Source organism: Oncorhynchus tshawytscha, unplaced genomic scaffold (genome assembly GCF_018296145.1).
Source record: "Oncorhynchus tshawytscha isolate Ot180627B unplaced genomic scaffold, Otsh_v2.0 Un_scaffold_4_pilon_pilon, whole genome shotgun sequence".
NCBI lineage: Eukaryota > Metazoa > Chordata > Actinopteri > Salmoniformes > Salmonidae > Oncorhynchus > Oncorhynchus tshawytscha.
The window spans coordinates 360952-388222 of record NW_024609834.1 but is presented as its reverse complement, the minus strand read 5'-3'; the positions used below and the strand labels follow the sequence as shown (position 1 = coordinate 388222).

Here is a 27271-nt window from a genome sequence, read left to right as displayed (position 1 = left end):
CATAATATGGGCTTGGTCTTTTACCAAATAGGGCTATCTTCTGTATACCACCCCGACCTTGTCACAACATAACTGATTGGCTCAAATGTATTTTGAAGGAAAGAAATTACACAAATGAACTTTTAACAAGAGACACCAGTTTAATGTAAATGCGTTCCAGGTGACCACCTCAAGAAGCTGGTTGAGAGAATGCCAAGAGTGCAAAGCTGTCATCAAGGCAAACGGTGGCTACTTTGAAGAATCTCAAATGTAAAATATAATATATATTTGTTTAACTTTTTGTGTTACTAAATAATTCCATGGGTTATTTCATAGATTTAATGTCTTCACTATTATTCTACAATGTAGAAAATAGTAAAAAATAAAGTAGGTGTTGTCGTGTCTGGCTATGCCGGATGTAGTGATATGACGTGCTATTCTATAAAATAATTTCTCCGTAATTACTATTACCTGATTGAGCTAATCATGTAAATGTAATTAACTAGAGAGTCAGGCACCACAAAATAATATTTATAGAGCTGTTATCTTCCGAATAAACTCTTAAAGACCTAGTAATATTTTACATCCATAGCAGTCGATATCAATCGTCACCTCAATTCAGTCTCATCTGAAAGTTGTAAATTCTTGGTTATCTGCAAGAACCCTGGCTAACAATTTTATCAGCCATACAACATTTGGGTTTAATTATTTATTTACTAAATACCAAACTAATCACACAGAATCACAAATGCACATAATTAAATCATAACTTGATTAAAAATTATGTCATAAAGGAAAACGTCCCTGGCGGGTGGAACAGATATGACAGCTTGTTACACAAAGGAAAAGGGGCTGGGTTGAGTGAAAGAGCGGGAAGACAGGAACAAAGGCGAAGCTGTGCTATCGTAAATACAGTATCTTATGCATTCTAAATTACCAGCCATTTGGAAAAGGAAAATGCAATAAATATTTACTCTGAGCTGTGCTTCAGTAGGTTGGTTGAAGATGGAAGTCCGTGTTGCCCAACCGAGTCCTTTGTCCTTTGAAGAATGTCTCTGGTGGTCAGTTGGATACGTTGTAGTAACGTCGTTATGTGGTAGAAGGGATACTCTGCCTGCTCCTTCCTAACCTGCATTTGCAGCTGCGGTCGCTAACTCAATGGCTAGGAGGTATTACTTCTGTCGTCAATAAGAGTTCAAAGTTCATACCATTCGCAATTTGGTTGCTGATGTTGGCTTCGTTCTGTAGTTACTATCTGAACCATTCTGACATAGGACCGTCATCCTACCTCATCGGAACAGGAAGTTCTGTTGTCGTCAAGGCTTTATTTAGGAAGGGAGAAGAGGTCGTGTTTGAAAAGTTTTATAGCCCATGTCCCTTCACAAAGGCGGGCCACTGAGTGAGCAGCAATATATTATGAAAACCCACATCTCACATTTTAGAAGCTAAAATCACATTTCATCCCATCACAAATAATTTCATATGCAAATTGAACAACAATTCCATGTGAATCCGATAACTCTGATGTGTAGACTTTCCACTGTAGAGTTTGTCATCTTATCATTGATGAGAATGTCTCAGATGACAACCGAACTGTCATCAGAGAGAATAAAGTAGACTGTGCACGTGAAACGTTTGATTTATGACTGTATGTCATGATGACGTGTGCATGCCCATATTTGGGCATCCATTCAGGACATCCTGGTGGGAAACTGATCACGTGCTTATGCCCATATATGGGCATCCTGTTCTCACGCGTTAGAGGGTGTGCTAATTTATGCATATATTGTATCTATTCCTTTGAAGTTGTCATGATGATTGATGTCTTGGTACCTGGTTGAACTGGGGGGGGGTCTGTGTTTGAACTTTTGAAAGCGATTGGCCCCAAACCCCCTATTTTATTGCCCTTAGGGTTGTTATCTATGAAGCAGTAATGTCTGGGAGGGTGATTGTGTGTGTGTGTATTAGAAACAAGGTCCCTTCGCATTGTGTACATTTCAAGCTTTCAACAACAATGAAACAGCCATCTAAATGATGTTTCTCGGCCTAACACACTGTTGAGTGTCCTATTTAGTTCTCTTTATATGTACATGCACCGAGCTTCCAGGTGGCTCCAGCCTATGGATGTTCGGTGCATGTACACCGGGGAGATTAGAACCCCAAAGAAAGATCCTAGAGGTAATTTCAGATTCATGTTTAGGGTGTAATAACTTTAGGGAAACCACATTTCACACTATGTACAGACATAGAGAGCCAACACATAAAGGTGTAACAGGGATGAATGGATATTCAATGTACAACAGTAGTCTTCTGTAACAAGCAATATGGGTTGAATATGGGCCACCGTCAATCATGACAGCGTCTTTTTCGAAAGGCCTTTACTTATGACTTAAACAGAATATTTTTATACCCAGCTTATTCATTAATGCTGTGGGATAAATCAGGTGTTTCTAGGTGGCCTTAAACAAATCTACAGTGAAACATTATTATTATTATTACACCCTAAACCTGAATCTGAAATTACCTTTAGGATCTTTCTTTGGGGTTCTAATCTCCCCGGTGTACATGCACCGAACATCCATAGGCTGGAGCCACCTGGAAGCTCTGTGCATGTACATATAAAGAGAACTAAGTAGGACACTCAACAGTGTGTTAGGCCGAGAAACATTATTTAGATGGCTGTTTTATTGTTGTTGAAAGCTTGAAATGTACACAATGCGAAGGGACCTTGTATCTAATACACACACACACAATCACCCTCCCAGACATTACTGCTTCATAGATAACAACCCTAAGGGCAATAAAATAGGGGTTTGGGGCCATTCTCTTTCAAAAGTTCAAACACAGACCCCCCCAGTTCAACCAGGTACCTAGACATCAATCAACATGACAACTTCAAAGGAATAGATACAATATATGCATAAATTAGCACACCCTCTAACGCGTGAGAACAGGAACAGGGTGCCCATATATGGGCATAAGCACGTGATCAGTTCCCGCCAGGATGTCCTGACTGGATGCCCAAATATTGCTGTGCACACGTCATCATGACATACAGTCATAAATCAAACGTTTGACGTGCGCCGTCTACTTTATTCTCTCTGACATCATATTCATTAAGCACCACCACATATGTTCAATTGTTCGGGTTACCAGAATATAGTTGATTTCCCCCCACATTCTGATGTTCCCAGAATCTCTATGTTAACCAAGGTTTTTTTTAAATGTAACCTCAGTAGGTTAGAGAAAGTAAAAAGGGGGGAAGAGGTATTTATGACTGTCATAAACCCATCCCCCAACGTCATGACAGTGTCAACTTTTGACTGGTACTGTATATGTATATTTAATACAGAATTAGTGTACAATCATTACAATTCACTTTCGTTTCATCTCTGAGAACTGTTCCAACTCCCCTTTCCATCCCAGAATAATAATAATAGAAGGCTTTAGGTGAAAGGTGGCATATAAATCATGGCATATAAAACAGCAAATCTAATTTTAACAGGAAGAAATTAAACGATAGGAGTACAACATCTTCTTTCTTAAGGATTATCTGCTTTAACATTTATTTATTTATTTAAGTATGTGATGTACTGTATGGGACCGAAGCAAAACAATTCCTTCACGGTACTTCATTTCCATTTGTAGATTTCCTTTCATCTCAGTGAGCTAAAGCATCACAAACTAAAGTCAGCTTTTGGTCAGAACTTAGCTGTATTGTCAGCAATTGCTCCCTCTTGCACTGACTGCCTTGTTCTTCCAGAAGAGGGCCAGACCTCGCTTCCAACGGAGAGAATGTGGGTGCTTGAGCTCTGTCCAGTTGTCATGGAACTCTGCTCTGCCTCCCGCAGTCTCTTAACGCAGAGCCATAAGAACAGGAAGAACCCTGTGGAAAACAGGAAGCAGTGTCATAAACTAACAGAACAGAGGTGTATCCGGAGAACGCAACATTGCTGAATGTTCAGAAAGAAATATACTGTGTAGAACAGCCACACTTGTCTGTGGAGCTCAGCAGTACATTATTGCTATCTGCAGTGTTAGAAATGTAAAATTGCGATGTTAGATTGTATGTACAGGATATCTTTCACCCCTATGTTACTTGCTTGTTTTCTCACTCTTATGGAAAGATAGAAAATAAAGTATGTCGTTGGCTCCCTCCGATAAGGATGAGAGTTTACCCTGCAGTGAGTTGAGGATGGTAAAGATGTAGAGGATGACATAGTTGGTGTAGCCCATGGAGAAGAAGCCCACCCCCCAGGTGAGGCCCAGGATGCAGGTCAACCCAAGAACGCTGCAGGTGATGTTGCGGCTCTGCCTCTTCCCCTGCGGCGACGTGACAGAGCGCAGCTTGAGCATCGTTGTGATGACGATGGCGAAGATGGTGCTATTGAAGAGCAGGACCACTATCAGGTAAGCCACAACAGAGCCGTACTGGACACCAGAGTCTTTGATCCAGCACCTGTGTATCAGGGAGAAAGTCCTTCTAAGGGCTGGTATGCAATGCACCAATATGATGTGTTTTGTTAATAAACTCACATTCTGTTATTCAGCCCATAGAAATCTGTACTGACAGAGGCGACTATGGATACAACCAAAGCAGGAACACCTGAGAGGAGACAGATTTGAGACTTTTGATTGTCAGTTTACTGCTGGTCTGTACATGTTAACTGTCGTTGACTGTTTAACTGTGGTATCTGTTTTGACAGTGCTGTTCTTACCCCAGCCCAGCAGGCTCAGCTTCAGCAGGTAGTGTCTCATGTAGGTGTTGTAGACCAGGACCAGCAGCCTGTACAGATGCAGAGCCTCCAGGCCCATCCAGGTGAAGCAGCAGAGCAGTGAGTAGTGCAGCAGGGCGGCCACGGCAGGACACAGGCCAGGGGCCATAGATGCAGGGCCCACAAAGGCCAAACCCACACTGGTCAAGAGCAGCAGGTTGAGTAACAACAGAGATGCCACCAACTGGAGATGAACCAGCATGGCATGGTCAGTAGATTTCCGTCTGAAAGAGAAAAAGATTATGTGTGTGGTTGGTTACCGTTCATACAAGGATTTATACATAGCTAGACATGACTGCCTCATTGACCTGATAGCTAGTGAGGTGAGACAGACAGTACCACCATTAGTGCTTATTCACAAACACTCTTGTCAGAGGAGGCTGGTTTGATGTTTTCTTGTATACAGTTGCTCTTTTGACTTGTAGTGCTGATATTTGGGAGCCTCTGCCATGTACATAGGCTGACAGTATGTGGGCTTCAGATTGCAGACCTGCGCAGGACAAAGCAGCTAGCGAGGTACTGCTCTGTGTCAGCTGTCATGGGCAGCGGGGCTGTATGGAGAAGAATGTGCTTCTGTATCCATAAGTGTCCATATACTGTATCTATGACCTATTAGATGTTTGAATCCTTCTCGACTGTAATGTGATTTGTGGGTTCAATTGAAGTATTTAAAAAGTGTGTGTTTGCTTGATAGGTGTCACTCACGAATGCTGAAGACAGTGTGTCAGTAAGGTGATGGTGCAGAAGAACACAGAGATGGCTCCGCCCACAAAGGTGAGTACACTCAGCGTCCTGGCATGGACCTCACTCAGCTTCACATCAGGGATCTGTGGGAGCAGTGACATCATGCTGCACATAACATTTATAAGGATTTGAGAACCCTAAGGCAATCTGCATACCATTTGTATATTATTTTGGCTGTGCGTACTAAACAAGAAGCGGGTATGGATATTGGAACACAACCTCAATGCATTGACTATTCCTCTCATGGGCAGCATGGCACTGTGGTAACGAGCTGACTTTTTGAGTCTGGAAATATGCAAATGTTGCCCATGAATAGATGTCAGGAAAGGAAATGGCAAACACTAAGATATAATCTGGAAAGTAATATGAAAAGTAGGATCATCTCACCATGAGGGCAAAAAAGGAGAAGTGGTCACAGCTACAGATGGTCTGGTTAGTGAGCCTCAGGGTGTTGCAGCCATCAGTGACCCATTCACCACCTTCAACAATAAGAAACAGACGTTCGTATACAACAGATCAGCCGAGTCATTCTTGAATAAGTCATTCTGCTTTATATCATGCTGTATCAAATCGAAGCAATAGCCCATATTTATTGATTTGATACACAATTGCCCATTAGTTATGCAAAGATATGCAGTCCATATTTACGACTCTGGTTGTGGTAGACACACGTTGTATTCTCTTTTTCCTGAAGAAAAGAAAATGACAGTGTAAGCAGCTTGTTTAAATCTTACCACTGGTAAGTTGATTTTGAAAGTAGCTACCTGTAGTTCAGATTTGTGTTTGAAGGTCATGTTGAATGGTGTTGACAGGTGAGAGATGGTTATGTTCTCAACTTCAATACCAAAGAGAATCTTACCAAGTTGTCCCTCTACAGTCTACACACAGACACACATTATTCCTGACAAAAGTTTAAGATGTTTTAGCCATGTGATGTGCAACTTGGGAGTGCATGGTAACTCACCCAATTTGGTGGTGAGGTTTTAAGCACAGAGAAGATGAACTTAACCATGTCAGGGGTGTGTCTACGCTTTAGCCCTGAGAGAAGGTTGGGGGGCAGGTTCACCTCGAGTTCAGGGTTCAAAATCTCTGCGATGTTGAATGAGATCTAGGGAGAGATGCATAAACACCCTCATACTGATACTTACATGTACACTAATGCACTTACTGTACCAGTGACAACTCCATCTCCTACTCAGATACATAGGTCTGTATATACAGTGCCTTGCGAAAGTATTCGGCCCCCTTGAACTTTGCGACCTTTTGCCACATTTCAGGCTTCAAACATAAAGATATAAAAATGTATTTTTTTGTGAAGAATCAACAACAAGTGAGACACAATCATGAAGTGGAACGACATTTATTGGATATTTCAAACTTTTTTAACAAATCAAAAACTGAAAAATTGGGCGTGCAAAATTATTCAGCCCCTTTACTTTCAGTGCAGCAAACTCTCTCCAGAAGTTCAGTGAGGATCTCTGAATGATCCAATGTTTACCTAAATGACTAACGATGATAAATACAATCCACCTGTGTGTAATCAAGTCTCCGTATAAATGCACCTGCACTGTGATAGTCTCAGAGGTCCGTTAAAAGCGCAGAGAGCATCATGAAGAACAAGGAACACACCAGGCAGGTCCGAGATACTGTTGTGAAGAAGTTTAAAGCCGGATTTTGATACAAAAAGATTTCCCAAGCTTTAAACATCCCAAGGAGCACTGTGCAAGCGATAATATTGAAATGGAAGGAGTATCAGACCACTGCAAATCTACCAAGTCCTGGCCGTCCCTCTAAACTTTCAGCTCATACAAGGAGAAGACTGATCAGAGATGCAGCCAAGAGGCCCATGATCACTCTGGATGAACTGCAGAGATCTACAGCTGAGGTGGGAGACTCTGTCCATAGGACAACAATCAGTCGTATATTGCACAAATCTGGCCTTTATGGAAGAGTGGCAAGAAGAAAGCCATTTCTTAAAACTATCCATAAAAAGTGTTGTTTAAAGTTTGCCACAAGCCACCTGGGAGACACACCAAACATGTGGAAGAAGGTGCTCTGGTCAGATGAAACCAAAATTGAACTTTTTGGCAACAATGCAAAATGTTATGTTTGGCGTAAAAGCAACACAGCTCATCACACTGAACACACCATCCCCACTGTCAAACATGGTGGTGGCAGCATCATGGTTTGGGCCTGCTTTTCTTCAGCAGGGACAGGGAAGATGGTTAAAATTGATGGGAAGATGGATGGAGCAAAATACAGGACCATTCTGGAAGAAAACCTGATGGAGTCTGCAAAAGACCTGAGACTGGGACGGAGATTTGTCTTCCAACAAGACAATGATCCAAAACATAAAGCAAAATCTACAATGGAATGGTTCAAAAATAAACACATCCAGGTGTTAGAATGGCCAAGTCAAAGTCCAGACCTGAATCCAATCGAGAATCTGTGGAAAGAACTGAAAACTGCTGTTCACAAATGCTCTCCATCCAACCTCACTGAGCTCGAGCTGTTTTGCAAGGAGGAATGGGAAAAAATGTCAGTCTCTCGATGTGCAAAACTGATAGAGACATACCCCAAGCGACTTACAGCTGTAATCGCAGCAAAAGGTGGCGCTACAAAGTATTAACTTAAGGGGGCTGAATAATTTTGCACGCCCAATTTTTCAGTTTTTGATTTGTTAAAAAAGTTTGAAATATCCAATAAATGTCGTTCCACTTCATGATTGTGTCCCACTTGTTGTTGATTCTTCACAAAAAAATACAGTTTATATATCTTTATGTTTGAAGCCTGAAATGTGGCAAAAGGTCGCAAAGTTCAAGGGGGCCGAATACTTTCGCAAGGCACTGTAACTTTCACACAAATATTTATTGAGAAATTCTTCATGAAGAGTGAGTATTTGTAAATGTATTATGTGCTTTGTTTGAGATGTACAGATGAATGCTGTGTTGAGATGTTCTTGTTATAGTATATAATTGAGAGGATTTTTGTATTGATATCCGTGGGTTGTTTGATTTGGTTGGAGTTGACAGTCGTTTGGTGCTAATATGTATTGGAAGGTAGAGGTTGCTTATATCTGATATGCTGTATGTACACTCAAAAGGGTTCTTCGCTAGGGCACAGGCCCATGGGGGACCGGAGGCAAAAAAAATAATAACATATATATATATATATATATATATAAATGTATAAATGTTATTATTTTTGTTGCCTCCGTTTGCCTCAACGTCGTTTTAGAGAATTTGGCAGTACGTCCAACCGGCCTCTCAACTACTTTTTCTTGCCACTGAGTGTGTGTGTGTGTGTGTGTGTGTTGTGTGTGTGTGTGTGTGTGTGTGTGTGTGTGTGTGTGTGTTGAGGTAGTAGATAAAGGGAAATTAAATTCTCTTGCAACAGCTCTGGTGGACATTCTTGCAGTCAGCATGCCAATTACACACTCCCTCAACTTGAGACATCTTAGAGTGGTCAAATATTGTCCCCAGCACAAGGCGCATCTGTATAATGAACATGCTGTTTAATCAGCTTCTTCATATGCCACACCTCGGGTGGATGGATTATCTTGGCAAAGGAGAAATGCTCACTAACAGGGATGTAAACAAATGTGCACAACATTTTAGAGAAATAAGCTTCTTGTGTGTATGGAAAATGTCTGGGATCTTAAATTTCAGCTCATGAAACATGGGACCAACACGACATGTTGCATTTATAGTTTTGTTCAGTGTGTGTATTTACTGTACCAGTGGCAAATCCATCTTGCTGCATGGATTTGTTTACAGAAAATGATAGTGTGCTGGGAAGTGTGGGGGCCCTATTAAATAAAATACGTTTTCAAAAACAACTAATGCGCCGGGGCCTATGATTTCTTAATCTGGCCCTGCCTATGGGGACAGCCAAAGAACACTTTAGGTTGTAGATCACACATTTTTTCTAAGAGTGTAGGGCAGACCTGATTATACTCACCTTGTTTGCAGATACTGTCTGCAACCAAGGTTGCTGTCAGATTAATCTCCACAGCAAGACTGACTTCCTGATCAGGAGAGGTAGCTGAAGTAGTGAGAGTTGTGGTAGTGGTAAGGACAGGAGTTGTGAAGGTGTTGGTGGAAGGGATTGGAGAAGGTGTAGTAGAGCTGGGTGAGGTAATGGGGGGAGAGGAAGGAGTTGTCAAGGGTACAGGAGTTGTTTCAATGGTTGAAGAAAGAGTAGCAGCAGTAGTTTTATGGGTAGTTTCTTTGGTGGTGGTGGTAGGAGTAGAAGTAGTGGCTGTTGTCGTGGTAGTGGAAGAACGGCATTTATCTAAAACATAGAAAAAGAGTGAAGATGCTATCATATGTAGCGGACTGAGGCTTCTTAACAGCATGGTTGGTTCATAAAGTTCCCCTGGTGTGTTGGAATTGATAGGATCAGAGTTTAACATTTAACAGTATCAACTGCATTTACCTTAGCCAAACTTTATACATGGCTCTAATCGTCCTTCATTTTATACCATTAAATCCACACACCAAACCAAAGTGTTAGAATGCTAGATCCACCTACCTGTAAAATCGCCATAAGATTTGCTTGGCTCATGTTGAGAGGCACAGGGTCAGCCACTGTGCAGCACCCCTGGATGGTGAGCAGGTGCTCAAGGGCACAACAGCAGATTTAAAAAATATTTGTTTAATTATACCTGGTATGCCACAGGTATAACATTTGTCAATAATTGTTGTGTTTCTCCAGGTAGCCTGCAGCATCTTGTGGACTATAGATTCACTTGCACACTAAGAAAAGAGGGTTCCTCAAGGGTTATTTGGGAAGGGTGATGGTTCTATGTTGAACCATAACTCCAAGAACCATTTTAGCTTTTCAATGGTTCTTTCAGTTCCCAAAGGGGTTCTTTGCTCTTTTAGTGATAAATAGATTGTCGCTGGACTGCGGCTCATTTGAATATTTTGAGGCGTGGTTTCCTCACAGCTCTTTTTGTGCAAACATGACTGAGTGTCATTCCAGTTTATCTAATGTGTTGTGTTATGCCACTATACAGTCTATGACCAGTGACCGTGTCTTGTAAAAGACTCGCGTATGACCTTCTGTCAATTGAGAACGGTTGTTGTCCCCCCCCAGCAGTTCCAGAGCTAGCACACCTGATTCAACTTAGAATTCAACTTGGAATTTTTACAATATAATATGGCTAACCAGAATTAAAAACAAACGTCTATGGGTCTTCAAAAGTATCGACAAAGAACCTTTGAGATTGAGGAAGGATTTCTAGAACCATTCTCCATAAAGAACCATAAAGGTTCTTTATAGCCCCAAAAAGGGTTGTTGCCATAGTGGAACCCTTTTTTGTGCTATTTCGAACCATGGTTGTTTATAGAACCTTCAAAAACACATCTCATTGATTGAATCTATATATAATCCTCACATAATGTTTCACACGTAATGTATAATATGTAGCCTACAGCAGGTGATCCAATGTCTCGTTATTATTTTTTTCTTATTGTATGTTTGTATATGTCATTATAATTATAATTATTTTTTGTTACGCTCGTCTGTTACTGTCACTTTGTCCTATCGTTGTCTAATATCTTTTCAATTTTGTTTTGAATGTTCTTAATTGGAAAATGCAAAAATAAAATATTATTATTATTATTAATTTTTTAACATTTTTTTAAAGGTTCTACATAGCACCAAAAAGGGATCCACTGTGGTTACAAGCCAAATAACCCTTAGAACCATTTGTTTTTAGTGTAAATAATGTTGTGGACAGGTCAGAGGTCAGCATAACTTAAATTATTTCAACTACAGGTATAATATCTTAATTTGATCTCTCATGTCACAGAGAATTTTCTTTTTTAATCTCTCTCCCTGGATCTCCAGCTCTGCAATGTGCTAGAAATAAGAAACCCGTGGATGTATCTTTATGGACAAATTTAGGTCCCCGTGATTGCAAAGAGCAAGGTACCAGAGCAGAAGCTGAAGCTTCTAGCTGAAGCTAGACCAATTTATTTCGCTAGCTAGCGATAGGAGACAGATGGCAGCTGTCTAAACTTGTTTTGCTAATAACACCGTTGATATAGCTATCGTGAGCATTTAGCTAGGTTTAGCGCATTTAACATAAATTCACTGAAAACCTGCAGTTCTCTTTCTCTCACTAGATAGTTCTGGCTTTAAAAATCTCTTTGATGTCGGAATCTTTGTCTTCAGCCTTCTTCCCATTAGTTGTCATGCAAGTGAGAAACCTACTCCATCCAGGGGTGTGTTTCTGTACTCAAAGAAAGCTATGTAAGGATCTTGGTTGCTGTCTCGTGCTTTTTTCAACAGGTTCTTCACAGTCTGAACTGCTCTCTCAGCATGGCTGTTTTGACTGTGGAAATCTTGGGTTCGACGTGACATGTTTGAACTCCCAGCTGGTAAAGAACTTTGACATTTCTGGACTCACCAACTGTCTAATGGAAGAAGTCCACTCCAACTTTGGCCCAAGTTCTCTCTGGGATTGGATGACATGAGTGGCTCCCTTTGGTTGTTGTTTTTGTGTGTGTTGCAGACTGCACATTCTGAGAGATTTGGGATGAACTTTGAGATACTGCAATATTCCCATGAACCTCTGAAGTGCTGCTTTGTCCTCTGGCATTTATTGTATTGGTCTGACCTTTTCGGAGTCTGGTTTCAGGCCTTCATTGTTTAACACGTGCAATGTAGTGAATTTCTGTCATTCTGAGTTTGCACTTGTCCTTATTCAGTTTCAAGTTGATGCTTCTCTCGTTGTCCAGTAGCTATCTCAGTCTCTGGCCGTGCTGCTCTGTGTCATCACACCAGAAAAGAATGTCATCCATGATGTTTACAACACCTTCCAAATGCTGTGCGAGGCACCTCTGGGACACCTCTGGAGCGGACGCGATTCCGAACAGCAGTATCTTGAATGAACGGCGTATCGAACGTGAAGAGTCGGGAGCTCTCTTCATCCGGATTTGCCAGAATCCTTGGTTTGCATCAACTACTGAAAATATCTTGGCGTTAAGCATTTTAGCAACTACCTCTTCAATGGTACGTAAAGGATCACATAAAAAAAATTAAAAAATAAAATCTGATTTCATGGGTCAAGTGCAAGTACAGATTATCACGTAGTAATTACTAACAGCGCCACCCTCGGGGCGGCAGGGTAGCCTAGTGGTTAGAGTGTTGGACTAGTAACCGGAAGGTTGCAAAACCCTCGAGCTGACAAGGTACAAATCTGTCGTTCTGCCCCTGAACATGCAGTTAACCCACTGTTCCTAGGCCGTCTTTGAAAATAAGAATTTGTTCTTAACTGACTTGCCTGGTTAAATAAAGGTAAAATAAAAAAATATAATGTTCTCTCTTGATGGCTTTGTTGAGATCCTGTGGGTCAATGCATACCCATATTTTGTTTGGCTTCACGATTGTCACCAAACTGTTTACCCATTCAGTAGGCTCAGTTTGCCATCCATGTTTTCCATGCAGTTCAGTTCCTTTTCAAGTTTTTTTTTGTGCTACATGCACTTTTCTGGGTGAGGGAACCACTGGTGTGACTTCTGGGTCTTTTTGCATGTGATGAACTCCTGCAACACATCCAAGTCCTGTGAATAAATCTTCATATAAACTCCAAATGTCAGTCTCTGTCCTTTGTTCAAGCTTGAATATACTCTTTATTAAGCCCATTTGCAGACAAGCTGATCTTCCAAGTATTGCAGGTGCATCTTATGTCACTTGAAATTCGAGTTTGAACACTGTCTTTCTATTGACATTGGAGTTTCTTGCCTTTTGGCTCTAGCTGGTGGCCAGAATACGTCACTACCTTGCAGTTGGATTTTTGCACGGAATCGGCACACACTTTCAGCGTTTTCTAGTCAATCACGGACAATACATTACAAGATATGCCTCGGGTACGTCCGATTTGTCTCACAGTACATTCGGGGAAAAGCTACTTTAATACATCCAAGTCATCTACATCATCGTCAAAATCAAACGTATTCCGGCTACGTGCAGGAATGTGGCACACTTCACTTTTTCGGATTTCTCTGAGATGCCACTAGCTTTTATTTTCTTTATTTTTATTTCACATTTATTTAACCAGGTAGGCCAGTTGAGAACAAGTTGACATTTACAACTGCGACCTGGCCAAGATAAAACAAAGCAGTGCGACAATAACAGCACAGAGTTACACATAAACAAACATACAGTCAATAACACAATATAAAAATTGATGTACAGTGTGTGCAAATGTAGAAGAGTAGGGAGGTAAGGCAATAAATAGGCCATGGAGGTGAAAGAATTACAATTTAGCATTAACACTGGAGTGATAGATGTGCAAGTAGAGATACTGGGGTGAAAAAGAGCAAGAGGATAAGTAACAATATGGGGATGAGGTAGTTGTGTGTGCTATTTACAGATTGGCTGTGTACAGTACAGTGATCGGTAAGCTGCTCTGACAGCTGATGATATATGATGATAGATGATATAACTGGGATATAAAGTTTTAATTTATGGATCCACACTCGGCTAGATTTTCCTCTAGGTTCAGAGTAGTTGGTGGTGTCATTTGTTCCATGTTTTGTAATGTTGAGCTTTTCTTTGTATTACTTTTTAACTACTGACAACATGTAATATATTAGCACACTGAGGCGGGTAAAAGAACTATGTTCATCTGGGGCTGCAGGTACAGTGCCTTACGAAAGTATTCGGCCCCCTTGAACTTTGCGACCTTTTGCCACATTTCAGGCTTCAAACATAAAGATATAAAACTGTATTTTTTGTGAAGAATCAACAACAAGTGGGACACAATCATGAAGTGGAACGACATTTATTGGATATTTCAAACTTTTTTAACAAATCAAAAACTGAAAAATTGGGCGTGCAAAATTATTCAGCCCCCTTAAGTTAATACTTTGTAGCGCCACCTTTTGCTGCGATTACAGCTGTAAGTCGCTTGGGGTATGTCTCTATCAGTTTTGCACATCGAGAGACTGACATTTTTTCCCATTCCTCCTTGCAAAACAGCTCGAGCTCAGTGAGGTTGGATGGAGAGCATTTGTGAACAGCAGTTTTCAGTTCTTTCCACAGATTCTCGATTGGATTCAGGTCTGGACTTTGACTTGGCCATTCTAACACCTGGATATGTTTATTTTTGAACCATTCCATTGTAGATTTTGCTTTATGTTTTGGATCATTGTCTTGTTGGAAGACAAATCTCCGTCCCAGTCTCAGGTCTTTTGCAGACTCCATCAGGTTTTCTTCCAGAATGGTCCTGTATTTGGCTCCGTCCATCTTCCCATCAATTTTAACCATCTTCCCTGTCCCTGCTGAAGAAAAGCAGGCCCAAACCATGATGCTGCCACCACCATGTTTGACAGTGGGGATGGTGTGTTCAGGGTGATGAGCTGTGTTGCTTTTACGCCAAACATAACGTTTAGCATTTTGCCAAAAAGTTCAATTTTGGTTTCATCTGACCAGAGCACCTTCTTCCACATGTTTGGTGTGTCTCCCAGGTGGCTTGTGGCAAACCTTAAACGACACTTTTTATGGATATCTTTAAGAAATGGCTTTCTTCTTGCCACTCTTCCATAAAGGCCAGATTTGTGCAATATACGACTGATTGTTGTCCTATGGACAGAGTCTCCCACCTCAGCTGTAGATCTCTGCAGTTCATCCAGAGTGATCATGGGCCTCTTGGCTGCATCTCTGATCAGTCTTCTCCTTGTATGAGCTGAAAGTTTAGAGGGACGGCCAGGTCTTGGTAGATTTGCAGTGGTCTGATACTCCTTCCATTTCAATATTATCGCTTGCACAGTGCTCCTTGAGATGTTTAAAGCTTGGGAAATCTTTTTGTATCCAAATCCGGCTTTAAACTTCTTCACAACAGTATCTCGGACCTGCCTGGTGTGTTCCTTGTTCTTCATGATGCTCTCTGCACTTTTAACGGACCTCTCAAATCAAATCAAATCAAATCAAATTTTATTTGTCACATACACATGGTTAGCAGATGTTAATGCGAGTGTAGCGAAATGCTTGTGCTTCTAGTTCCGACAATGCAGTAATAACGAGCAAGTAATCTAACTAACAATTCCAAAAAAAACTACTGTCATACACAGTGTAAGGGGATAAAGAATATGTACATAAGGATATATGAATGAGTGATGGTACAGAGCAGCATAGGCAAGATACAGTAGATGATATCGAGTACAGTATATACATATGAGATAAGTATGTAAACCAAGTGGCATAGTTAAAGTGGCTAGTGATACATGTATTACATAAGGATGCAGTCGATGATATAGAGTACAGTATCAACGTATGCATATGAGATGAACAATGTAGGGTAAGTAACATTATATAAGGTAGCATTGTTTAAAGTGGCTAGTGATATATTTACATCATTTCCCATCGATTCCCATGATTAAAGTGGCTGGAGTAGAGTCAGTGTCATTGACAGTGTGTTGGCAGTAGCCACTCAATGTTAGTGGTGGCTGTTTAACAGTCTGATGGCCTTGAGATAGAAGCTGTTTTTCAGTCTCTCGGTCCCAGCTTTGATGCACCTGTACTGACCTCGCCTTCTGGATGGCAGCGGGGTGAACAGGCAGTGGCTCGGGTGGTTGATGTCCTTGATGATCTTTATGGCCTTCCTGTAGCATCGGGTGGTGTAGGTGTCCTGGAGGGCAGGTAGTTTGCCCCCGGTGATGCGTTGTGCAGACCTCACTACCCTCTGGAGAGCCTTACGGTTGAGGGCGGTGCAGTTGCCATACCAGGCGGTGATACAGCCCGCCAGGATGCTCTCGATTGTGCATCTGTAGAAGTTTGTGAGTGCTTTTGGTGACAAGCCGAATTTCTTCAGCCTCCTGAGGTTGAAGAGGCGCTGCTGCGCCTTCCTCACGATGCTGTCTGTGTGAGTGGACCAATTCACTTCTGACCAATTCAATTCTGAGACTATCACAGTGCAGGTGCATTTATACGGAGACTTGATTACACACAGGTGGATTGTATTTATCATCATTAGTCATTTAGGTCAACATTGGATCATTCAGAGATCCTCACTGAACTTCTGGAGAGAGTTTGCTGCACTGAAAGTAAAGGGGCTGAATAATTTTGCACGCCCAATTTTTCAGTTTTTGATTTGTTAAAAAAGTTTGAAATATCCAATAAATGTCGTTCCACTTCATGATTGTGTCCCACTTGCTGTTGATTCTTCACAAAAAAATACAGTTTTATATCTTTATGTTTGAAGCCTGAAATGTGGCAAAAGGTCGCAAAGTTCAAGGGGGCCGAATACTTTCGCAAGGCACTGTAACCAAGACCGTTGGACTAGTAACTGAAGGGTTGCTGGATCGAATCCCTTAGCTGACAAGGTAAAAATCTGTCATTCTGCCCCCTGTCACTCCCCCTGTCACCCCTGTCATTCTGCCCCCGAACAAGGCGGTTAACTCACTGTAGGCCGTCATTGTAAATATGTATTTGTTCTTAACTGACTTGCCTAGTTACATTAAAAAATATATATTTAAAAAAATCTGATTTCATGGGTCAAGTGCAAGTACAGATGATCACGTAGTAATTACTAACAGCGCCACCCTCAGGCACTCCAGGTAAATACATGTACATGCATGCCAGTTTCTGGAAGCAAACATAACGAAACGGGGAGGGACCTTCATGAATTTGTCTAATAGAAACTCTCGTTTTCGTTGCAAAACGCAACTGTTTTGCTAATGATTACACACCTGCTTCCGGGTGTTTATAAATGAGACTCAACAGGATTTATGAACTGCCGTCACATAACCTCTAACATTCGTTTAGTCTTGGACCTTATAGACCTTATAGATTATTCAGATGCAATAGACTCAGATGCGGTTGTCCTATTTCTGGACTTCTGTAAAGCCTTTGACACAATGTAACATTAATTTATCTTTAGGTCTCTTAATCTTTTTGGATTTGGTGAACATTTTAAAGTAATTCTCATGTTTTATAAATATATAAATAGTTCTGTGCTACTAAACCTTAATTCTTCCAAAAGATTTAGTATCAACATAAGTGAGGCCCAATTTCGCCATTTGTATTCATTTTGGTTGTGGAACTTCTATCTCTAGATATTCTGAATAATGCAAATTTGTATGGCTTAACCATTTTTAACAAAGAAATCAAAATTTCCTAACTGGCTGATGATACTACTCTTTTCTTAAGAGACAAAGACCAGGTCGCACATGCCCTTAATGCTATAACTGCATTTTCTAATGCATCAGGATTAATGCTGAATGTTTCTAAATGTGAAATATTATGTTTATTTGACTCTGATGATAATGAAATGGAATTATGTTTATTTGACTCTGATGATAATGAAATAGAAAATATTCCTGTAAAGGACTGTGTTAAATATTTAGGAATACATCTGTCAAAAAAACACTTACTTGAATTTCTCTCCTAAAATTAAGAGAATTAAAAAATATATTTAATAATTGGCTACAAAGAGATCTTTCTATACTTGGGAGAGTACTTCTGTCCAAGGCCGTTTTGTGTACCCCTCATTATCGTTATGTGTAAATCCAGCTACTTGTAAAGAGATCAATGAGACCTTTCTTGAATTCATCTGGGAAAATAAGTCTCAAACTAAACAAATCTGTCCTTTCTAACAAAAGAGCCGAAGGCGGTCTAGAAGTGTTGGATTTTGTTGACATAAATAACACTTTCAAGTTAAACTGGTTGAAAAAATGTTTGATCAATACTGATTCAATATGGTATTTCATTCCAAATAATGTGTTTAATAAATTGGGAGGTCTTCAATTTTTTTACTGAAATGTAATTATATTCCTGAAAGATTACCTGCTAAATTGGCTAGGTTTCACCAACAAGCTTTAATGGCCTGGAAAATATGTTTCCTGCACAATTTTTCTCCTCATAAATCTCTTTTGTGGAATAATTCAGACATAACTGTAAGGAATGTCACAAACCCGGCTCAAAGCCCGTAACAAAAGGGAGACAACGTGGAGATAAGGCGTAACAAAAGATATTTATTAACTAAAGCAACTAAGGAAAATATACAATGGTGTGTGTAATCAGTAGTGTTAGTGAGTGTTTTGCGTGCATGAATGTGATAATGCAGGGTGTTGAAAGATGTTGTCGTAAACAACCCAAAAACCACCAAGAAACACAACAAAATCCATGAAGGTGTCTGCATGGAGAGAGTCTCCTCCATGAATATGGAAGAGGTCCATTTATCCTGGGAGACACCTGGCCCAGGTGTTTCCCATGAAGCTGACGACCCTCCCAACTCCGCCCACCGGCATCCTAATAAGGAAACAAGAACAAAGACAGAATACGGCAGACAGAGTGGGATTGTCGTCACAGGAATAAGTAATTGTTCTACCCCAGCTGGCATGAGAGAAATATTGACTTTGTTCTTGATATTTTCGACCACAAGGGTAATATTCTCACATATAAACAATTTATAACATTGAAAGAGTTTCCAATACCTTTCAGAGAGTTTATTTCTGTGATCAAAGCCTTTCCCAGTGGTCTAACTACACTTATGAAAACTCATCTTAATTTTGGGAATGATTACAACGTTTATCCAGAACTCAGATTGGAAGGCGTGGGCTTACTTGAGAGATCTTGTTGTAATAAATATATAACACAAATTCTTCATTCACAAAACTAATTTACACCCGAGAGGAAAGCTTTTTTGGAACATGCTGATTCCTGACATTGTCTGGAAAAATGCATGGTTAAGATCTTACAAATACTGTATACCAAACAAAGTTAAGGAAGTGCACTTCAAAATTTTACATAAGATATATCCATGTAATTCTATGATTTCCAAATTTGTGGCTATTGATGATATCTGCGTTTTCTGTGAGAAAGGTGAGAATCTGTCTCACTTGTTCTTTGAATGTAAATTTGTGTCAGAATTTTGGGAAAACCTTGCAAAGTACTTATTTACCATTATGAACACTGCCTATATTTTTGACATGAAAGATATAATATGTTACTATTGCAATGATAACAAAACCACTGAAATTTTTTAAAATTTTTATTCTTGTTGTCAAATACTTTATACACAAACATAAATTCCAAACTTCTATACCCAACTTACACATTTTTCTGATTGAATTTAATTATCTTATTAAAACATTAACCCTAGTGAATAACAACAAGAATAACATCTTCATGAATCATTATAATAAGATATTTTCAGAGAGAATATAATTGCACTTAAATTGTTTATTTTTTGTATTATTTTATTGATATTTTTTGTATGTTTGAGTATTGTTAATACCGGTGATTGGTTTGCTAGACATGTTTGATGTAGCAATGTAAGTTTATTTTTGAATTATGAATAAAATCAAATAAAACACACCTGCTTCCGGTCTCCACCACTTTTCTTTTGTCTACTGGCTCACACAGTAACTTCGTTTTTTTTTTTTTTAAATCTCTCTCTCCCTGGATCTCCAGCTCTGCAATGTGCTAGAAATAAGAAACCGGTGGATGTATCTTTATTGACAAATTTAGGTCCCCGTGATTGCAAAGAGCAAGGTACCAGAGCAGAAAAAGCTGAAGCTAGACCAATTTATTTCGCTAGCTAGCGATAGGAGACAGATGGCAGCTGTCTAAACTTGTTTTGCTAATAACACCGTTGAGATAGCTAGCGTGAGCATTTAGCTAGGTTTAGCGTGAGCATTTAGCTAGGTTTAGCGTGAGCATTTAGCTAGGTTTAGCGTGAGCATTTAGCTAGGTTTAGCGTGAGCATTTAGCTAGGTTTAGCGTGAGCATTTAGCTAGGTTTAGCGTGAGCATTTAGCTAGGTTTAGCGTGAGCATTTAGCTAGGTTTAGCGTGTGCATTTAGCTTGGTTTTCTATGTATATTTGTATGGTAAAGAATGTCACCTTGTGTTTTTCGGCAAGATCAGACCAAATAAAGTCAAAGAGGAAAGGTGTACATTATCTAGCTATAGCTAGAACATCTCATTAGACATCGTTCTGTAATGTTATTTAACTAACGTAGCTATCAACCTTATGATAGCTTTGAGAGTTAAGCCAAAATGTAAACAAAACAATGTTATTAGCTACATTGTGAGCTTTTGAACATTTTAAGGACAGTCATCAATCATGGTCAAAACCTTTTGTAGCTAAAGTTTCTGGCTCAGTATGTTAAACAGCATGATCTTGTCTGTCTGTAAAACTCATTTTGTGTTTCCAGGATGCTTTTCCACTTCTGTCCCCAGTGTGGCACCAAACTACAGCCTGGATTCCGGTTCTGCCCCTCCTGTGGGGACAAGTTGCAGTGTGTTGTGGACCCCTCTGGACCTGTGGAGGCTGCTTCCTCTGGAGTTTCTCTGCTTCATGTCACTGATGGTGTAACCATGACTGCTAATGCAAGCAGTCCTACTCCAAGCACAGGACAACTGACTGGCTGGGACACAGAAGGTAATGGGGCGGCAGGGTAGCTTAGTGGTTAGAGTGTTGGACTAGTAACTGAAAGGCTTTTTCTGGAGATGGAAAGATGCTCTTGTCACATCTCTCATTTGTTTACAGGTCTCGTCTGTGCCACCCCCAGTCCAGTGTCGACCCGTCCCCCACTGCGTACGACCCGTAACTCAGTCCCCATGGCCCGGAACGATGAAACTCCTAGTAGTATAGCCAGTCCTCCTGTCACTGCGTCCCCGAAACGTACTACAGGTAAGGGGACGGTGGCAGTATGATTATCAACAGTGGTAATGAAGGAAAGGTAATGATCGTAGCCATTGATGGGCTTTGGAAATGTATTTGTCTCATTGATGCTTTAAAAACATTTTTTTAAATGGAAAACGTGTGTCCTCCCTATCGGCAGATCAAAGCCACAAATCTGTGATGTCTCCACGAAAACGACGTGCTGTCACCCCAAAAGTGGAACAGATAAAAAAGGAACCGTCTGTGGAGCTGGCCTCCTCACCTGGCTCTTCACCTCTCCCCAGGTCCCCCTCCACAGGTGAGTCTAAACTACAGCCACTTACAACTAATAAAACAAATGACTCCCAACAGCCTGTCCTCATGGTTTTGGTCCTTTTTTTCCCTCCCTCGTATGTGTGCGTGTATATGCATGTTCCTGTGTGTGTGTGTAGTCAAGGGGAAGGCGAAGAAGGCCAAGCGAGCATGTGCTGTGGAGCCACTGCAGGAAGGGGAGGAGCTTTGTGACACAACTGGCAGGAAATGGAGGCTTGTGAAACTGTTGAGTCAGAGCGATGCAGAGATGTTCTATGGAGGTGAGAGGTCACACTGCACTCTTCAGTTCTGGTCCAGGGTACCCTCAAGGTGTATAGGCTCTTGTTCCAGGCTAGCACCAACAAATATTGATGATTAGTTGACTATTCACTGATTCAGGTGTGTTAGTACTAGGCTGGAACAAACATCTGCAACACCCTGTGGGACCCCGAGGACCAGGATTGAAGAATAGTTTCACACAGGAGTGTCAAACATGGACGAGGCTGATTTAATCAGACACTTATTTTTTTTGTTCTTATATTCAATCTCTACCCAGTCCTGCAGAATGGGCCAGGTGCCAATTCCAGTGACTGCAAGCACATCCTCAAACTAGTGAGTGTAACTGCACAGACTGTGTTCTCTAATATAGAATGATTATGTTGGCTACAGTGTTGCTTTGCGTGTTATGTGGTGAATACTGATGTCTGTTCTTCTGCAGGGGGCTAAGGACGGGAAGATGTTTAATGAGCAGAACTTCCTCCAGAGAGCTGCCAAGCCCTCATCTGGTGAGTGTCAAGATCTGCCTTCATATACCTGGCCAGCCCTCAGCTTGACTTCAGCTCTAAACGGACCCCTGACTGCATTACCCATTCTCTTACCATAGCTATCTACACATTTAAGTAGGTCTGGCCATACAGTAACACATTTGACAGAAGCTCTAAAGAATACAAAGCCAAGATTGTTACAATATCCTTTCATAAGCAGGTCACAGAGAGGGCTTGCAGATCACTGATGTTTACCCCATAGGCAGTGGTGGAAAAAGTACCCAATTGTCATAGACCCAAGTAAAAGTCTCAGTATTTGGTTTTAAATATACTTAAGTATCAATAGTAAATGTATTTGCTAAAATATACTTAACTATCAAATTGAAGTATGAATAATTTCTAATTCCTTTCATTAAGCAAACCAGACGGGATCATTTATTATTTACGGATAACCAGGGGCATGCTCCAAAACTCAGACATCATTTACAAACGAAGCATGTGTTTAGTGAGTCCGCCAGATCAGAGGCAGTAGGGATGACCAGGGATGTTCACCTGATAAGTGTGTGAATTAGACCATTTTCTTGTCCTGCTAAGCATTCAAAATGTAATGAGTGCTTTTTGGTGTCAAAGAAAATGTATGGAGTAAAAAGTTCATAATTTTCTTTTAGGAATGTATTGAAGTAAAAGTAGTCAAAAATATGAATAGTGAAGTGCAGATACCCCAAAAAACGACTTAAGTAGTACTTTCAAGTAGGGTACTACTTGGCAGGAACATGCTTATATTAATGCAAAGCTGCAAACTGTCATGTGAATGGGCAACTCAGATGGGTACCTATAGGTGGCAATGTAAGTTGTGTAAGCTGAGGTATAGAGTAGAAGGAATTGTTTGGTTTGTTTATGACTGACTAGACTACTGGTGGTGGAAGCCCATTGTAGAGCCTCTGTTAGTTACTAATGAGCTGTTCCAACTGCTGTGATGCTGTCTCCCCCTAGTGGACAAGTGGATAAAGCACGCCAAGATGGACTTCCTTGGGATTCCTACCTGTGTAGGATTTGGTCTCCATGCAGACTCTTACAGGTGTGTGTGTGCGTACACTGAGATGTGTGTTTGCTGCCTGCTTGTACATATGGTGGGGATATGTGTGTTTTGAATGTGTAATCATAGACTGTTCTCTCTGCTACTGCGCGCAAACGGTACTGGAGGTCCAAAATACTTAACAGCTTCTACCACCAAGCCATAAGTCTCCTGAACAGCTAATCAAAGGGCTACCCAGACCCCTTTTTTATGCTGCTGTCACTCTGTTTATAATCTATCAAATCTATCTACATGTACAAATTACCTCGACGAACCAGTACCCCCCCGCACATTGACTCTGTACCTGTACCCCCTGTATGTAGCCTCGCTTATTTTACTGCTGCTGTTGAATTATTTTCTATTTTTTACTTAACACCTTAAAGTATTGTTGGTTAAGGGCTTGTAAGTAAGCATTTCACTGTAAGGTCTACAATAAGTATATTCGGTGCATGTGACAAATAAGATTTGATTTGTGTTTTTGTTTCAGGTTTTTGATTTTCTCCAGCATGGGCCAAACTCTTCAGTCTTTCATGGATGAGGGGGAGGGGCTTCTGTCTGAGAAAGTGGTCCTTCAGCTGGCCTGCAGAGTAGTGAGTGCTCTCTCAGGCTCATATAGAGGCCCTGATATGACTTCAATAGGATTCCCTATCTGATGTGCTTGCTGTTTGACTCTGCCTTTCTCCCTCCTCTTCCAGTTGGATGTGTTGGAGTTCATCCATGAAAATGAGTATGTTCATGCAGATATCCATGCTGAAAACATCTACATCAGCCCAGCACAACAAACACAGGTTAGAGTGCGTTTGTATAGTTGTGTGTTTGTGTAGCTGCCAGACCCCTCTGCTATGCTCTTACTCCTGCATGCATGTGTGTAGGTATACCTTGCAGGGTACTGCCATGCTTTCCGGTACTCTCCTGGTGGCCGGCATGTGGAGTACCGTGAGAGCAGCCGAACACCACATGAAGGAGCCATAGATTTTATAAGCCTGGAGTCTCACAAGGGAGCAGGTGAGTCATCTTACAGCCTGTCAATCATCTGCAGTCCTTCAGATACTGTGGAGGAGGTACAAGTTGCCTCTAACCAACCATAAGTGTTTGTGTGTGATTGTACCTCCAAGGTCCGTCTCGCCGTAGTGACCTGCAGGCTTTGGGCTACTGCATGCTGCGCTGGTACACAGGGGCACTGCCCTGGACCTCCCTCGCACACACACCAGCCCGCGTTGCCACGGAGAAGGAGAGGTGAGAGCTGAGGTTCTCACTATGGCAACAAAGCCATTGTGATAATGTTATTCTGTATTTATGAAATGGTAAAGACTTGAGTGAGTGGCCAAACTTGACCGTTCACTGTAATGGTCCAGATACATGGAGGACGTTCCAGGTCTCCTGAGTCACTGCTTCGGACAGAAAAAAGTCTCGAGTAAGTCCAGTTTTCTAGTGATTAGTTTTTGTATGCAGCGTAATATGTTTTGTGTGTGCGTGGGATATAATGCATCTGTATGTACTATGTATCAGGTGCGCTGCAGGTGTACCTGTCTCAGGTGATGGCTCTGCAGTACTCTGACCAGCCGGATTACAGGGCTCTGAGGGCAGGCCTTAGTGCAGCGCTGCAGAAGCTGGGAGGGTCACTGGAGCAACCCCTTGACCTGCAGGTCAGAATACCCCCACACACACAACCTCCACTTTATCCACAAGCTCCAGTTGAGAAAACCATCAGATGACCACAGAAACCTGGAACCTCCCTCACCCCACAACCACCACTTAACAAGTGGGGTCCAACATCTTTTAGTTGACATTAGTCATTACTTTCTCTTGACCCCCCCCCCAGCAGGTTTGACAAGAAACCTGTCCCTTCCAACTGGTTAGACCACTCATCCTTACACCGCTACCTGTTCAGGTTATCTACTGAACTAATTTACACCTCTACACCAGTCTGAATGTTTTTCTGTATCTCTCTTCAGATGAAAGCGATCGGAGGAAGATGATCCTTCGGGATGAAAATTCACGAATGAGATTTTTAGCCAACTGTTTTTAAAATGCTAACTTTGACTGTATGTGGTGTGAGTCCTGCTGTGTTTTTATTATGTTGGAGTACACTCAAGGAGGAGCGTGGGAAGGTGCGTTTCATTAAGTTCACTGGAGGTGCAGTGCACAGAAACTCCTGGTTATGCCAGGTTAGTGAGCACTGCTGTACTGTGTTATTGTCAGCAGTGGTTGGCGCTGTGTCAGTGAGTGGGTAGTTAATGTTTAACCTATGAAATAATACAGTTTATAACAAAGAACCTTTGGTCAGGGTGGTAATGATTGTAAGTACAATAATGTGCACTGTTCCAGTTAGGTGTTGTAGATGTTCATGATATGCATTTTTCTTTTTGTATTGTTTCGCTCACAGGATAATACTTTATTAAAGAGCTTTTATTAATTCAACTGTTTATCTGAATGTGCCCATTTCTTTGGGGTTTCTGGTGTTGATTGTGAAACACTGTTCTTGTGTACCCCTGAGTGCTCGGGGTCAGTACACTGATCTGAATGAGTAGATATCATGGCCCAATTCCAAACCAGTTCCCTGCTCACATCCCTAGATAGTTGTTGACCCCCTTCATCTGACAGGAGTTGATGTTTGTGATGTGAGCAACATGGTGGAAGACTGTGTATGGAGGCTAGATGGAGCTAAACAACACAGACTAGCCAACATGCTCTTGTCACATCTAGACTTGTGCATCTCTTACGACCCCTCTGTATAACAGAGGGTCCCTCCCTGATGGAACAGTTTCTAGGTCAGGACACTTCCACGGTGGGGACTCCCTGTGAGGCTGCTGGCTATGAGAAAAAAAAGTTAGGCTGCAGATTTATTATAAGACGGAGAGAACCTTTAAGTTCCATGAAAGGGGGGAGCAGAGAAATCCTGTTCATTTTCAAAGTTCTGTGGTTCTTACTCCCTCTGCATATATTCCATCCTCCTCCCATAGCAGTTCTTCTGAGAAAATAAATATTTAGGGATGATGTCTAAAATGTTAGGTGTTCCATAAAGATGTTAGGCTACCTCTTCAGCCTCTGTGCTGTTATAGGTTAATTCTTTAGAAGCCTTTTATTTTCCTGCATAAGTAAACCTCTGATTATATATACCTCTATTGCCATTAATTCCTATTAGACTGGTTTGGATTTCTCCCTGACCAATATAGCTGCCATGTTCACACCTTTCTGGAACTTTGAGGGTTTATGACATAGCCCTTCTAGTAATTTAATAGGATCTCTATGTGAACCACTGTGTTGGTGTAAGAAAAAAAATCTGTGAAACGGTTCTATATTTAGCACCAGGGACCACATACTGTTGTCATGGAAACATCACAAATTTCAGTGTCCTAGTTTATGCTGTGGAAGGGTATTTTCATCAGACCTTTTGAATAATTCAGTAAAGGAAGAACTAAACCCAGGCTCAGAGAGACTGGCTGACCTCTCAACCCCTCCCTGCACAAAACGCTTACAAAACCCAGGCGCTCGCTGTACTTGAGAAGGAAAATAGGTAGTGCCTTAATGCGCAGACACACATTAAGGCTATAGCCTACTCCACACATGGCCCATACAACCATGTATTAAACATTGTTTCTCTGTGTGTGTGAGAGAGAAATTTTCCCTTGTGTACTTTAACCATTTGTACATTCTTACAACACTGTGTGTGTGTATGTATATATATATATATATAATATAATATGACATTTGTAATGTCTTTATTGTTTTGAAACTACTGTATGTGTAATGTTTACTGTTCATTTTTATTTATTTCACTTTTGTATATTATCTACCTCACTTGCTTTGGCAATGTAAACACTTGTTTCCCATGCCAATAAAGCCCCTTGAATTGAATTGAATTGAGAAAGAGAAGGAAAGAAATATGTGCTAGAAGCTGTTTCTATTGGCCCCAAGTGCAGATGGGTATGTGCGACGCTTGATGGCTCCAGAACACTGCAAGAAAATCCTGGAACGTCGATGTTTATGAAAAACGTATTT

The 27271-nt window shown here is 41.0% G+C and overlaps 2 protein-coding genes across 3 annotated transcripts; one reads left to right on the top strand and one right to left on the bottom strand.

Annotated features, from left to right (window-relative positions):
• Positions 1-3255: 3255 nt before the first annotated feature.
• Positions 3256-6686, bottom strand: LOC121846194 (adhesion G protein-coupled receptor G3-like). Its single transcript, XM_042319599.1, has 9 exons — positions 6672-6686; positions 6463-6606; positions 6358-6376; positions 5886-5977; positions 5460-5581; positions 4698-4978; positions 4516-4585; positions 4158-4438; positions 3256-3865 (listed from the first exon to the last, which is right to left on the bottom strand). Exons 1-9 carry the CDS (start codon positions 6684-6686, stop codon positions 3681-3683), a joined length of 1209 nt encoding a protein of 402 aa, XP_042175533.1. The 3' UTR covers positions 3256-3680.
• A 13163-nt stretch (positions 6687-19849) lies between these two features.
• LOC112249205 (inactive serine/threonine-protein kinase VRK3) lies at positions 19850-25690 on the top strand. Of its 2 annotated transcripts, none has more exons than XM_024418983.2 (15): positions 19850-20006; positions 20670-20896; positions 21005-21148; positions 21300-21437; positions 21571-21711; positions 21987-22042; positions 22149-22215; positions 23188-23272; positions 23757-23859; positions 23965-24057; positions 24142-24274; positions 24385-24505; positions 24625-24683; positions 24779-24915; positions 25225-25690. In XM_024418983.2, the coding sequence occupies exons 2-15, from the start codon at positions 20671-20673 to the stop codon at positions 25246-25248; spliced, it is 1527 nt and encodes a 508-aa protein (XP_024274751.1). In that variant the 5' UTR covers positions 19850-20006; position 20670; the 3' UTR covers positions 25249-25690. The 2 variants fall into 2 exon arrangements, with proteins under 2 accessions (XP_024274751.1, XP_024274752.1); XM_024418984.2 differs by having other exon boundaries at positions 19855-20006; positions 20695-20896.
• The last annotated feature ends 1581 nt before the right edge of the window (positions 25691-27271 follow it).